Source organism: Pituophis catenifer, unplaced genomic scaffold (genome assembly GCF_029215685.1).
Source record: "Pituophis catenifer annectens isolate HBS135680 unplaced genomic scaffold, rPitCat1.0.hap2 SCAF_2, whole genome shotgun sequence".
NCBI lineage: Eukaryota > Metazoa > Chordata > Lepidosauria > Squamata > Colubridae > Pituophis > Pituophis catenifer.
Window position 1 is genome coordinate 235064726 of NW_027256882.1, and position 15442 is coordinate 235080167.

At 37.7% G+C, this 15442-nt stretch overlaps 1 protein-coding gene across 2 annotated transcripts in view; it reads left to right on the plus strand.

Moving 5' to 3' along the window:
- Window positions 1-15442, plus strand: part of LRRC2 (leucine rich repeat containing 2) — an 87165-nt gene that overhangs the window by 36478 nt on the left and 35245 nt on the right. For both annotated transcript variants that reach the window (XM_070938691.1, XM_070938692.1), the window contains one exon: window positions 7622-7758. In XM_070938691.1, coding sequence (XP_070794792.1) covers window positions 7622-7758 — 137 coding nt within the window. The remainder of the gene's footprint in view (window positions 1-7621; window positions 7759-15442) is intronic.

Below are 15442 nucleotides of genomic sequence, written 5' to 3' on the forward strand. Positions count from 1 at the left end.
CTTAGACTGTTAGATTCTGCCCTAGTTCAAGCATCTGAGTAGTCTTCAAGAGTACTGTATTATATATTCCAAACCAGTGGTGGTTCCTCCCAGTTCGGCCCGGTTCGGTTGAGCCGGTAGCGGTGACGATATGACATCACTGAAACAGTTCTCTTTGTTCAGGGTCCCCCCACCCCCTCACCCCCTGCATTATTCTTACCTTTTATTTGGCCCCACCCCCAATCTATTGCTGCCTCCCAAATCCCAGCTGATTGGCTGGAAGGAAAAAACTGTTTAAACTCTTGCCGCGGGGCTTCAAAGGGCCGCCCTATAGCTGATCAGTGTTAAAAGCCAGTGTGGTGGTAGACCGGTGCCTCCAAAAACAGATGAGTAAACCGATGCCTCCAAAAACAAATGAGTAGACCGGTACAGCTCTGCAAGCAGTTAAAAGCCCGGTAGACCAGTACTTCTGCTAAATCCTAAAGAATTGTCACATGATCATCAAGCCACACCCACAAAATAAGCCATGCCCACAGAACTGGTAGTAAAAAAATTTAGAACCCACCTCTGGTCCAAACCAAAAGCAACTAAGGCATGAATAATTAAAATCAGGGTCTCTTGATCCTGCTAAACAATAACTGACACCAGTAGTAACTCTGAGAAGATAATTTTAGCTATAAATATTATCTGAACTTTGAGCAGGAACTAGTAGTTTAGGTGAACCCAATGGATCCATCCACCAACAAATATATAGCTCAGATATTAACAGGTCCCAGAGTCACAGTCACTTAATCCTGCTGAGATTAAGCTTGTTTGAATGCTAGGCAGTGGTCTAGCTGTGGTTGTGGTTGGAGTAATGTGTATGAGCTTAGGAATGTTATTGGATTTGACCAAGTGGAGTTCTAGCACATGGTCATTTGCAAGTTGCAGTTTGTCAGTCTTAGTTGGAAACCTGGACCTCAAGTAGTTGTCGAGACGGGCCTGTGGCATGGATAGTAGCAGCAATCAGTTCTGATTGAATGCCAACTGAAGGTAAGAAATTGAGCATGTGGTGTTGTTGCTGATTGAATGAGTCAACATTTGTGACTGGATTGGTGTCTGGAGTTGTTGACAGAACAATCACATGATATTTAATTGGGATAAGTAATCAATGTATCTTGATTTGCCCATGTGACATCTTCTCTTTGTGAGCCACACTGGTCCTTGGTTGACTTCTGGATGCAATTCAAGGTGCTGATTGTAATCTGTAAAGTCTTTCATGATTTGGGTCATGGTTATTTATGAGTCTGCCTGTCTTCAGTGGCTTCTGCCCATCTATAAGATCTAGCTAGATAGGAAAATATTATTTTTCATGTTTATTGGACAGGTCAGAGAATGTTTAGAAACAGTTGACTGTCAATTTATTGAAATGTAAAATGATGGAGTGAAAACTTACCTATTTGATATATGCTTGCTGTACTGTGATATTTGTATTTTAATATTCATAAGTTTGCTAATACGATTTAGGGAAAAAATAAAGCTTAAAGATGTGAATGTAATTTTGAAATATATCAAATTTTGGTACTATTAATATATGAAGAGACACTGATTTAGGCATGATGGAAACACAATGCTATTTTGCTGTTACAGAGAGGCTACTATGTCCTTTCTTACTACTTTATTATTAGCTTTTTCTTTACAATGGAAACACAAATCAACAATATTCTTTTGGGACAGTTTTAATATCGTATTTAAAAAATAAGCATGTCTGTCACAAGGAATGCCCCAGGGTCATGATCTGATGGGGACTGGGCAAAGACATCTAGTTTCCAGATTTTATTCAAGACAGAAATAAGCAGTTTAAACATAAACCATGCTTTATCTAAGTAGCCCAGTAGATATACTTCAAGATTGCTAATGGGTATCCATCCTTTCATGAGTGAAGCTATCCCTCTTCTCTAGGCAAGCCTAGCCTAGCCTAGCCTTGTGGCACTTCACACACTTTTTTTTTCTCTAGATGTGCATCTGTTCTCAAAAGCATTCCAGGAAAGCAATTATGAACACAATAGGTATACCCTACATGTCTAAGAAGAAGACTGAACCTTCATCCATTCTCAGTCTGAAGAGAAAATAGGTGAACCTCTGGTTATTTCTTTGGAAGGCAAATCTTTGAGTATATCTTCTTCACATTCAATCTCTCCTGGACTGACATTGTTTAGTCAAAGGAATCTGTAGTGTATCCAACTATGGAAAAGAAAAAATACACAAGCACAACTGAGCCCAGAGATTTGTTGTGGTCCGCTGGCAGCATGCGGAGCTGGCAGCAGATTTGGACAGCGAGGAAGCTGGAGAGGAACATGGACCAGTCCTGGAGTCTGGGGAAGGCTCCGACAAGGGCTCTGCATCAGAGGCAGAGATAGGGCCAAGTTCATCTGGGAGTTATGTGCTGACTCCAGAGCCTCCAGAGTCTGACGTCAGCAAGGCAGAGGAACAGAGGGAGCCTGTTCCCAGTGCACGCATGCACAGAGCTGCCAGAAGGCAAGAACAGTTAAGTCAAAAGGGGCAACTCAGGAGAAGGGCTTGGAGATGATTGGCTCCTCCCATAAGACATAAAGGAGGAGCAAAGGCACGTGAGCCTTTGCAGGAAGCAACTTTGTTCGTGCTGGTCTGTTTAAATTCTGAAGCTCCATTTTGACTCTGTGCTCCATGTGGCCTTGCAAAACTAATTGCCAATTAGGTCTTTGGCAGCATGTCAAGGGAGATAAAGGTGGGTGCTTATCAGCTTTATCCCGAAGGACTATGGCAGACTTCTGTCGGACTCTTTACAAACTATTTGTGACTTATCATGGGCTGTGAATAAGATTGCCAGGTCTGCTTCCCAAAAATAGCGGACAAGCGGGGTGTGTGTATGTGTGTGTTAAGTAATAAAAAAGTTAAAAAAGAATTACAATTAAATTATATATTTTCTTACAAACATTTTAACACGTATTAAAATAATCACTTCAAAACTTTACTTAAAATTCAAAACATCAAATATATTATAATAATATGTAAAATATTAAATTACATTTTACTTTGCTGTTGTGTATATTTTTTATTTGACTGTGCAGCTTTAGATTACGTACCATTTCATCATAAAGCTTTTGAATAAAAAAAATGTCCACTAGTTTGTGAAAAAAAATAGTGAACATAATGTGAAAAAAGCGGACTGTCCGCTCAAATAGTGGACACCTGGCAAGGTTAGCTGTGAATGAACAGAATTCACAGCCATTGAAATAAAAAGAGTTTTTGGGATTAATTGTATGTTTTTTACTGTTTTAGGAATCCTAGGTCAGAACAAGTTTCCATTGTAACATGACAGTTATTAGGTGAGATGTGCTCCATTTTACAACCTTTTTTTTTTGCCACAATTGTGGCATAATGAACACATTATCCCGAGACACTGCAACTGTCATAAATACATGCCAGTTGCCAAGACCCCAAATTTTGATCATATGATCATGGGGATGTACAATGCTCGTAAGTGTGAAAACTGGTCATAAGTCATTTTTTCCAGAGCTGTTGTAACTTTGAACGGTCACTAATGAACCGTTGTAAATCGAGGATTACCTGTAGAGATGCTCATTATGAAACTAATAATAGTTGGTGAGAAGTCCATTTAGTGTTAAGTATTAAGAAAATAGAGCTGATATATGGTTAACCTACAGTTACATGCTTAGTGAATTTATAGCTGATAATGAAGAAGTAAAGATTTTGTCTTTGTTTCACCGGGTTCAAGAATTGATAAAAGTGGCTAAAGTGCTTTGAGATATCAAGTGTGATTTTGCCCTAGTAGGAAAGGCAATGTCAAATTTAGACAACATAGTGAAAATGGTATTTTAGTGACAACAGACATTGCAATACCTGAAAGAAGCCTTCCAGTGTTAACTTTCACTATGAAAACTGGCTCTTGAGAAGCAAAGAAAGAAAGAAAGAAAGGGTATGTGCTATTTGAGTTGTGGATTGGGAGACAATAACTCAAGAGTCTTGTGGCCTACAAAAAGCCCCTAAATCTTTGAAAAATATATAGTGTATAGCTCCAAGGAAAATCCTAATTAACACATATTGAAAGGCTCATACAAATAATAATGTTTTAACACCTGGTTATTGAGTAGCCCTGATTTTATCACAGCAAAAAAATCTTATGGAAGTTATCAGGAACTGACTGCATTGGTTAAAGGAGGCAGTAAGCATTCCCTTGTTCCCTAATAAAAGCTGCAAAAACATATGCACATATGTGAATCAATTTCAACTTCCCTGAAAAGAGGAGGCTTCACACAAAATGTTTGGAAAGCAATATTTTTGTATCCTAGAAGGCATTGTCTGAATTATGTTAGTGCTTTTACCCAAGTTGTCTTCTGGAACTAAGCAGTGATGCAATTTCAAGTAAGAACTTCTACTGTTATTTCTATTCCCTTCCTCCCTTCCCATTCCTTTTTTCTTGGACTGTGTATTATGTCTTTTCAGATTGTAAGCCTCAGGGTAGGGACTGTCTCATTTTTTTAAAATTTGAAGGCTGCTGCAGAAACCTTGTCACAATTTGTGAACCAAAAAGAGAGGAAAAGCCAAGAATGAATTAACTTAGCCTGTTTTGCCAACATCTGAACCTCTTGCATAATTCCCCAAAGATTCATAATCATCCGAACAATTATATTTAGAGCAAAGAACTTAAAATAAACTTTCAGACCAAACACATCAAAGAGATTTACAGTAGTCCACTTCCAAATTCCCCAGGAACACACTTATAATGGTTTAATTTGGCTAATATTATGATTCAACATACGATTTATATTTCAATTCTCTCTAACATGGATTTTAAAAGTAAGCCAACCTTAAACTAAAAAGCAAAGCCCGGCTTGCATTCATGAATTTTTTTCATAGCTGGGTTTATAAAGGTATCTGGTATAGTCTTTTTTTTTCCCCCAGGAAAGGAGAACAAAAAAAATCATATACCCTTAGTAGGCATTCCTAAATAACTAGTCAGCAATTTAACCATGATTTAATAAACAATCAGATCAGAGGTGAGTTTCAGTAGGTTCTGACCAGTTCTGGAGAACCGGTAGTGGAAATTTTGAGTAGTTTGGAGAACCGATAGTAAAAATTCTGACTGGCCTCGCCCCCATCTATTCTCTGCCTCCCGAGTCCTAGATGATTGGGAGGAAATGGGGATTTTGCAGTAACCTTCCCCTGGATTGGGGAGGGAATGGAGATTTTACAGTATCCTTCCCCTGACCCGCCCAACAAACCATGCCCAGCAAGCCATGCCATGCCCAGGAAGCCACACCCACAGAACTGGTAGTACAAAATTTTGAAACCCATCACTGGATCAGATTAATATTTATAAAAACTTGCTGACTGTGGAAAAAAATAGATTGTGCTACTTTGATGCCTGCGGTGATGATTCCCAAATATTTTCCTTAATCCTGTGGAGCCCAAGGAAGTTCTTCCAGCTGTTCTACAGGGAAGCAAAATAATTTTATCCTTTTGTGGGACAGGCTTATTTAGACAATAAAAAGTTGTCTAAAGTTAAAAGTACTATACATTAATATACAGTTAATCCTCAATGTATTATAAATACATTTTAGCATCTGGAGTGGAGTTGGATTGGGTAGAAGAGTTAATGCTGGCTACAATGGAGTCTTTAAGTAGGACTTCTTCAAAGTAGGGCTTCTGTTTCTTTTCTTCTTGTGATTTTGAGCTCCCTTCAGAAAAATAAAATCAGTGAAGAAACACAGCTGGTAACATATGATAAGTTCTTGAAGCTGCACAAGGTATTGTTGGTTTCTCCTCATTTGGAGCCCACAAAATTAGGTATACAGTGGTTTAAAAGAGTCTGTGACACAGGAGGATTGTTTTTTTTGCTTTGTCTCAGAGAATAGTGTGGAAATTAAGGGGCTTTGGATGCATTGGATCCAAAGTTTCATTACACTAAACCCCAACATCCTTTCTGAAATGACTGCATTTACTATAACTGCCAATGGGCAACTTCTCACTGCAGAGTTATCTCTAATGAGAATTTCTTCAGCAATGTTTCTTACCAGAATTCCTAGATGAATGTGTACAATATTATGTGTCGTACAATATCTAATGGATACTATCCTACAGACCACAGGAGTGCATTCCAAAATGTGTTTAGATAACAGTCCTAGGTCAACTTCAGAGACACTTAACTTACGCAAAGCTATCACTAACTCTTATAAGACAAAACTTTGCAGTTAGTTTTTAACAAACATTTTTTATTGAGAAAGCAATCTAAAGAGCAAATTTTAAATCGATTGAGTGGAATGGAATTTTGTACATTTGATGGGTAGCTGTGTTAATGTTTGCAACAAACATTTCAATAGAATTTAGATTATAGCTTATTCAACAACAATAACAAACCAATTTTGAACTTATTGCGTTTATAAAGAAAAGGAATTAATGAAACATGCTGAATTAATGAATCAGTATATTTCTGCGATCATTTCTGCTATATTCTGGGAAGAAATCATTGTACATATTAATTTGGCTTTAATAATTTCAGATTTCCATATGCTTTTGAACAATGCACCTGATACAGGAAAATTAATGGCTGGCAATAAAAATGAATTCTCCATGCCTTATTTATTGCTAAAAGACTTGTTCTTCAATATTGGAAGGAAAAATTTATGGCCCCAATTACTCAGTGAATTAAAGACTGATGTTTCTTGTAACTTATGAACAAGTTGCTTACAATGTAGATTATATATGGACAGTTATAATGAAATATAGCCATCCTTTATTGACACATTATGTCAAACCTTATATAGAATAATCCATATCCATATGTAGTGTCTAGGAGTGGGTTCTCCTTATCTTTACTACCGGTTCGCAATGGGAGCACGCATGTGCAGAAGCTTCTGTGAATGCGCAGATCATCAATTATGATGTCTGTGCGGATGGGCAGAGCCTCCTGCCGCTTTTACTACTGGTTCTAAAGAACCGGACAGAACCGGGAGTAACCCATCACTGGTAGTGTCTAATTCTCTTGTTTAATTAAATAAGGTAACAGTTCTAATCTAGGGCCTAGCTATCTTCGAGACCGCCTGCTGCCACAGACGACCTCCCATCGACCCGTGCGCTCCCACAGAGAGGGCCTCCTCAGGGTGCCATCAGCCAAACAGTGTAGGCTGGTGACCCCCAGGGGGAGGACCTTCTCTGTGGGGGCACCTACCCTCTGGAATCAACTGCCTCCAGAGATAAGGAGAATCCAAGACCTCAGTGCCTTCCGCCGTGCCCTTAAAACCTTCCTTTTCCAGCAAGCCGGGCTGGCCTAATTTTTTAAGTGTTTTTAAGTGTTTTGTTTATTGTTTTTAATTAACAGGGCCAAATTTATATATGTATATTTTAACTGTATTTTAATATTTGTATTTGATGTTTTTACTTGGCTGTTCACCACCCTGAGTCCTCAGGGAGAAGGGCGGTATACAAATTCAAAATAAAATAAAAATAAAAATAAAATAATTATTAGTTACTAATAACTAATTATTAATTTTAATCATGGAATCAGAACACTCTACTCCCATTAACATGACCATACCTATTCCTGCTGTTGCACTCAATTGAATTATTGCTCGGCTAATTTTAACTCACTTTCTTTTGACAGGTTGTTTAAAAAACCTAAAAGAGCTGAATGTAAGTTTTAACCGTTTGAAGACTATCCCTCCAGAACTTGGAAACTGTGAGAATCTTGAAAAACTGGATTTGTCTGGAAATTTAGAACTAATGGAGCTTCCATTTGAAGTAAGACTTTGAGCTCACTTTTGATGTGTTGATTAGTTGAAGAATGGAATGATTAAAGATAATTTGATTCCCAATTAATTAAGGCCATGTTAAGTATTACACCATTACAAATGTATCCTATGGCCCAATAGTGATTTAATTACCTTATTTTTAGAAGTCATGTAAATAAAGAACCTCAGTGAATTAGATATGAATTTGTTTATGACAGATTCTGAATCTGTATGTGCTTGTGGACAGAAGACCAAATTATGCCAAAACATACTTTGTTTAAGGCTAATTATGTGAATGGCTTTGTGCCATGAAAAACAAAATTATGCAGACAGCTGGAGCCATGCTATGCCATGAAGACTTGGCTGGTTAAAAATATTTGGCTTGGTTTCAAGACTGCCATTAGCAGCAAAACATGGCTTGGCAAAAATTCAGGGCATTTCCAGACAACCAACATTCCTGTCACCTACGACTCCTGACCTGATTAAGAAGAAGTTGGGATGGAGGAGATCAAGTTATTTATTTCATTTTAAGTCCACAGTTATTGCAGGGAGCTAACGAACAACTTTTCAGGACACTATAGAAGCATATATATTTCCTTTTGTTTTATAGAAAACAATAAAGAAGAAAAGACTTTCAAACGCCTTTTACAATAGCAACCTAGCTAGCCTTCTCTCCTGCCCCATTACTTTTGTTGACTATTTGGAGCTGAGAACTGAGTAGTCACTCCTTTCAATAAACTCTAAAGCTGCCTAGTTTAAAGCACAGCAGCAAAATGTTTTCATGAAATTCACAGAATATAGTCAAGGCCTGAAACCTGAGTTCACTGCATGTTGTGACCGCGTCATCAAGAAACATTTAAACGGCATCAATTCTGGATCATTTCTGTTAGCTTAAATCAGGGGTCAGCAACCTGTGGCTCTGGAGCCGTATATGGCTCTTTTATCCCTCTGCTGTGGCTCCCTGTCACTCAAAATATGCATCACAACCGTCAATGTGTGATACTCTCCGGTATGCAATTTATTGACCTTTTCAACCCCGATAGGCCAACCATGGATAAATCCAAGAAAAGAAAAGTTTCAGAAGAAAACAGAACATTTAATTCAACTACATATGCTAGTTTTGTGGCTGCTTAAGAAATAGTGAAGGGTTTGTGGCTCCTGGTGTTTTCTTTTCTGTGGGAAACGGGTCCAAATGGCTCTTTGAGTATTTAAGGTTGCAGACCCCTGGCTTAAATCTTAGCTCCTTGATGACACAATCACAATATGCACTTCCAGAAGGGGACGTATATCCTTTCAGGTGGGGATCAGCTCAGTCATGAAAGGATATACATCCCCATCAGGAAGTGCCCATGGTTACACACCTTTGTGGTGCAGCTGAAATCTTTTATGAAATTGCTTAGATGCTTTAGGAAAAGAAAAATTATTTAATATTCTGTAAAAATATTAAGAATATGTACCCAATCCATGCATGTGGCCAAAAGCCCATAGGATACATATGTCTTGTTATATGCCTAATAGAGGGCAAAGTGAAATCATAATAATTGTAATAGTATTTTTCTGTTGCTCCCTCTGCAAGATGAGTAGACGCATGCTCACTGAGACCATTTCTATTGCATTCAATTACTTTTATCTCATTAATAGCTCCTAAGGTCTTAGAAGTCTACTAATTTTTGCTGGAGATGTTAAGCACCGAATAGTGTTACTGATTTAAAGATGGCATAATTTATTTAATGTGTTATGATGTAATTGGAATATTGGGCCTAAGGCTGCATTTGAAGATTTAGTCCGATAAAATGTTACAAAAAACAAAAAAGTTTTTAAATATTTTTTAAAAAATGATATGATTTAGTCCTTGCTTCAATTACCAAACATAGGTTTGCAATTATGTGTTGATTTTAAAGTTCTCATACTAGAGATTGGTGCTAAATTAGCATAACACTGTCTAACATACCCACTGCATCTCCACAAACTTGCCATTTTGTTTCCTATGTTCTCAAGGAAGGAAGCACAAGTATTAGAACCCTAAAAAGATGGGTTATGTGTAAAGTATTGGATGTATGCCTATAAGCCTATCATCATTTTAGCAATTGTCTATATACTGCAGGATGAAGGCCTCTTCCGTATGTTTCCAACCTATATGGTCCTGAATTTTCTTTTGAGAATTGGGCCTACAATACTTGCTGATGTTGTTGATCCACCTTGTATACAAATGTGTGTGTGTGTGTGTGTGTGTGTGTGTGTGTGTGTGTGTACACACACATATATATGAAAGTTTATGCAGTGAGCAATATTATTATGTGAACCAAATGTTTTAATCCTCAGGATTATAACCTCTTTCACATAGAGACTGTTTAAAATTTTATACTAGCCTTAAGCTGTATGTATGTATGTATGCATTTATGCATGCATGCATGTATGTATTTTGTTTCTTTGTTTAGTAATCTTCTTTTCATAAAGAGGACTGGAAATATGAAGTAAAATGAACTAAATAAAAAGAACTAAAAGCTTAGAACTTTTAAAACCACATTCTATAAAAATGCACCAAGCTCATCTCTGCTTTAAAGCAAATATATTTCTGTTATGATCAGCTTTCTGGTGTGGAATTTCTTAGTCAAGGAAGTGTCATTTTTGAATACTGTTTAAGAAATATAGAAACAATAGAAGAGAACCACAGAGAATGTGCTTTCTGGTACAGATTCCCCATTTCTATAGAATCGGAACATTTTAACGTCACTTATGAAAATACCCTTTGGGTCTCCTCAGATTATTTGGGGCACTCAAAGTTGTTAGACAATGGCAAGGCAGATTGCCAATTATATGGAAATTACATTCTTCAGCAAATTAATGCACAGTATTTCATCACTGGAAAAAAAATGACATTTTTCATTTGGCAGGAATGTCTCCTGCAGTAACTGATGACATTTGGACAATGTGTGTTGGCTTGTGCAAATACCAAAGACACCTGTCAGCAAGTGCCTATGAAAATTGAACCCAATGTGTTAATAGATTGTGACACACACACAAATCAAATGGAACATTGCTTTTAAAAAATAGAACATGCACTTCTTTTCTATTATTAAAAATAAGATGGAAATGAAAACTCTTGTTCTTAGATTAAATGCAGGCATGAGAAGCCATACTGAGAAAGGCTTAAAGTCTCACAGCTAAGAGCTCACTTCCTATTAGATTTCTTGTAAGTTAAAAAAAAAAAAGATTTACCACATGCTTTTTAAAGATAATTGTTACTTTCTTTCCTAGTATATGTTTTAAAGGCCGAGTGCTACTTCATTATACTATAGAGGTGCAACAATTCTCATAAAGGCTGATCCAGTCCGTCATGATCCCCAGATAAAGTTTTACCTGAACTGAATGTAGAGGCCTTTAATTAGCAATGTATAAAGCTGTTAAGATACAGCCAGCTTCACCAGCATCTCATTCTCCTTTGTGAAGACAAGCTATACTTTTATTTTAAAACAAAATAAAAATCTAGGTTGACAGGATGGAGGTCAGAGCCCCCAGTGACAAAAAAGGAAATGACAATATAACATAACACCAGAAATAGACTTCCTAGAGAAGCCATTTTCTTGTAGAAACGTTATGGTTGCCCATCTCTAGCTATGTTCATCAGACCTGGTTGATTGTGGGTGGGTAATTTAACTAGAGAGCAGCCCCAAGGCTTTGGGTCAGAAATTTAAAAACGTACTGAGTTTTTGCCTATCATATATTACCCTACTTGTTTCATCATCTTTGATTGCAATTATCTGCACTTCTAATACTGGTCAGTGACTACAATAAAAAACAAAACAAAACCATGGAATGTGGACTCAATTAATGGATCTGAATGGGGCTATAAAATTTGTATAAATAAGAAGGGGCACAATCCAAGCAAGGATAAGCCATGCAATTCATATTGTGATTTCCAGACCAATGGCTCCTAACATCACCAAGCAAAAGACTTTTGCAGGTTTCCTATCTTTCTTTCCTTATGTCAGAGTTCCAAGTAACAGCCCATAGGAAATCAAAACTCCAAGGCAGGGTTCCTCAAAATATAAGTTTATTAGGCATGTCTTATTGGCACAGCTGGTGAAAACCCGAATCTGAAGTCCCCCGGGTTATCCCCACCCAGTTCAAAATCCAAATTTCTTCCCCACATTACACACAACCGTCACATGCCCCAATCAGGTTTCTCTCCCCATCCTTGATGCCTTCTATCCACACCCCTCCAGGTGCTGGTGAGAGTGTCCTTGGTTCCCAGAAGAAAGAATGTTATTTTGGCTACATATCCCACTCAGCTATCTCTACTCCCCCCTCCCTTTCCCATAGCTCCATCCAGCCTCACTGTGGCAACCCTGAAGACGCTCAAAGATGGCTCCAGGGTTGACATTTTAATAGATTTTTTTTTTTTTGGTCCAAGAGGGAACACAATCCAGAATTGTTGTGAAAATAAGGGTTTGGGAGGGGGGATAAGTAAATATCAATTCAGTAAATTACATCACCTAAATGCCCTTCCATTACTACCATATTTTCCTGAAAATAAGACCCTGTCTTACATTTTTTTGAACCCTGAAATAAGCGCTTGGCCTTATTGCCATGCGCTCAAAAGCCCGATTGGGCTTATTATCAGGGGATGTCTTATTTTGGGGGAAACAGGGTATTCCATGTTTTAAGTAGCTGAATTGCACAATTAAAAACCTTTAGAATCCCACCTTTTCAAACTGACATTTCTCTCCTGTCCTGTGAAGGGGAAGGCAGATGCATGTAAAACCTGTGCCAAATCTTTCACTCTCCCTCTTTACCAAATGTCTGACAGTTTATGAAAAGGAACAGCTGAGTTCTAGAGAAACAGGAGAGTTTAGGGCGTGGATATTGACATCCCCTATATTTTCTTTTTCCAATGTTAGTAGGAAGGTGTGAAAAAGCAAAAGAGCAGGTGTGAGGGGGTCAAATGTCAAGTGGGCTTCCACAGAAGCATTAGCACCATATGAGGTCCTATAAATATTTGGAGATATTAAAGAAGCATGTGCAAAGAACCCAGAGCAAGAACGTCAGACAGTCTTCATTCAATGGTTTTAAGTCAATTATATATAATTCAAATAAGAACATTGTGAATATCGGCATTTTTCTTCACAGGGAAAGGCCAGTTAGATATCTTAGGAGAGGCAAAAAGTTGAGTTCCAGTGCAGTGCATCAAAAAGAGATTGATCAAAAGGAGTCATCATTTCAGGCAGTATCTATTTTTAGCTTTCATCAACAGCAGCTTGTTTGGGGGAAAACATCCTCTCTAGTTCAATCAGGGCTAAAGGACAGATTTTCTATAAATTGAAAGAGTTTCTGATTCAAGGCAGATGGGTTCATTGTATCTGCAGATGCTAAGCTGTTATAAGAGAATTCTACAAGCATTAACCCCATTTGCTGTGTTCTTTTGCTTCAAGCTTTAATGAGCATAACTGCATCCTGTGATTGCTACAAAACCTATAGGCAGACAAACAAGCTGTTCTGCATCAAAACTTTCTTGAACAAAGCTGGAAGAACTCCCTAACACAAAATATTTTGTTCCAGTGATGGAAAACTCAGTCCAATCTCAGAAAAGAATGCTATTCTCCACATATTCTGAGCTTTCAGTCAAAGCCAAGCAAACCTTATTTTAACTGACTCAGCAGGTGCTTTATTTTCTACAGAAAGGGAGAGGAAGCAATTTCTCCCTGAGTTTGCTCTTTTAAGCAGAAAAGGCTTCAGATCCAGAAGTATTTCATTCACAATTATATATGGCATTCCTGATCAGTCTTCCTTCCTGGTACATCACATTGCAGATAGATCCAAAGAGAAGGATAGGATCTAGAAATTTTATAAATAGGCAGAATGGAAGACCCCAAGCAGTTCTTCTAATGCCTTGGTTGTAGCTCCTAGAGATTCCTCACATTTGTTTACAAATTGCAATATTGTTTAATATGACAAAAGAGGAAAAGGATTAAAGAGGCAATTGGAAAGTAATTGTATGAGCTTGTTTAATATTACTTGCATCCAAACAGAATAGAGTGCAGATTGATTTAGGTTTTGTCTAAGTCGCACCCACAATATTCAGAAAGGAATCCCCTTCAAAGGATATGCACAGCTCTTAGTTTAGAAAAAGCACTGAAGCACTTTGAGTGTGTATCTTGGGGTGCTGTTTTAGCATTCGCTTAGCTTCTTGACTTACTAAATTTGAAACTGAATAATTGTTCTGGATGGGATTTTTTAAAAAAACTATGTTTTATGTTTTAGTCAAATGCTGTCCTGTAGAGACCCTGGAGCTCAGAAAATCAATAATCAAGGCCTTTTGCTCAGTCCCTTCTTTTATCCAAGACTTGACCGAATCTCAAGTAACAGATGGAAACATTCAGTTTTCAAGAATGATGATGTTAAATTGAAACAGCAAAGATTAATTTGACTTACTTTGGTCAAATCAGAGGTGAAATCCAGCAGGTTCTGGAGAACCGGTAGTGAAAATTTTGAGTAGTTCGGAGAACCAGCAAATACCATCTCTGGCTGGCCCTAGAGTGGGGTGGGAATGGAGCTTTTGTAATATCTTTCCCCCAGGAGTGGGGAGAGAATGGGGATTTTGCAGTACCCTTCCCCTGGAGTGGGGTGGGAATGGAGATTTTGCAGTATCCTTCCCCTGCCATATCCACCAAGCCACACCCACCAAGCCACACCATGCCCACCAAGCCACGCCCACAGAACCAATAGTAAAAAAATTTGAATTTCACCACTGGTCTCAGAGTCTCTGGAACCGCCTGAATATTTGGTGCTCGACAACTGGTCCAAATCAATCAAACTGATGATCTTCCCAACTTTATTCTTTATTTCCTAGTAGTAACAATAAAAGTTATACTGAAAAATATAGACATTGGCACACTAAATGCCAATTGATTCACTTTGACATAAAAACAGATCTAAGCTGTTATATACCCCAAATCAGCTTGCTTAAGAAACAATAATACGCCCCTATCTTTTCTACAGTTAACTAGTTTTAATAAGTATCTTAATGTTTGGTTCAACTTCCATACAGATATAAAAAGTTCATAATTATGATCATAAATGATTTTCAAAAAGTGTAATGCTGTTTTGACGAAGCATAAAAATATAGGTTCTCCAGTTACTGTGGAAATATGATTCAATAATTCTACTTGTAAGCAATTGCCATTTTGCAACACCATCATCCATCAGCCCAGCTGATAGCATCTTCAAAGTATCACTGACTGAAATGTTGCTGCTATAATAGCACATTGCTAAAGATCAGGGTTTTTTTTAACTGTGCTTTAACATTTACCTCCCATTTTTCCCCTGACATTTATTTCACATCTGACATTCCAATCCCCTTCCAGAGGTCTAAGCTGCTGATATTATCTTTTAAAGCATTCTCAATATTTTCAACCCTGAAATGAACAGTCATTGTTTTTTCCCCACCCCAATAAAATAAAAGGATCTTGCCAAGGAGAAGTTTTATCATGCCCTTTGCAGTGAGTGGGTTGTTGGTGGATTGTATTAATTCAAATGTTTGCAAATAAAATTACTTCGGTAAGAACATTCTGCTTGTCCTCTAGGAAGCAATGATTGATTTATGTTATGCTTCAAATTTTTTTAATTTTTTTTGGTGAAAAATAAAATAACAGCTTCTGTCGCTGGGGTTTCTGGTTACATTGAATTATTGTTGA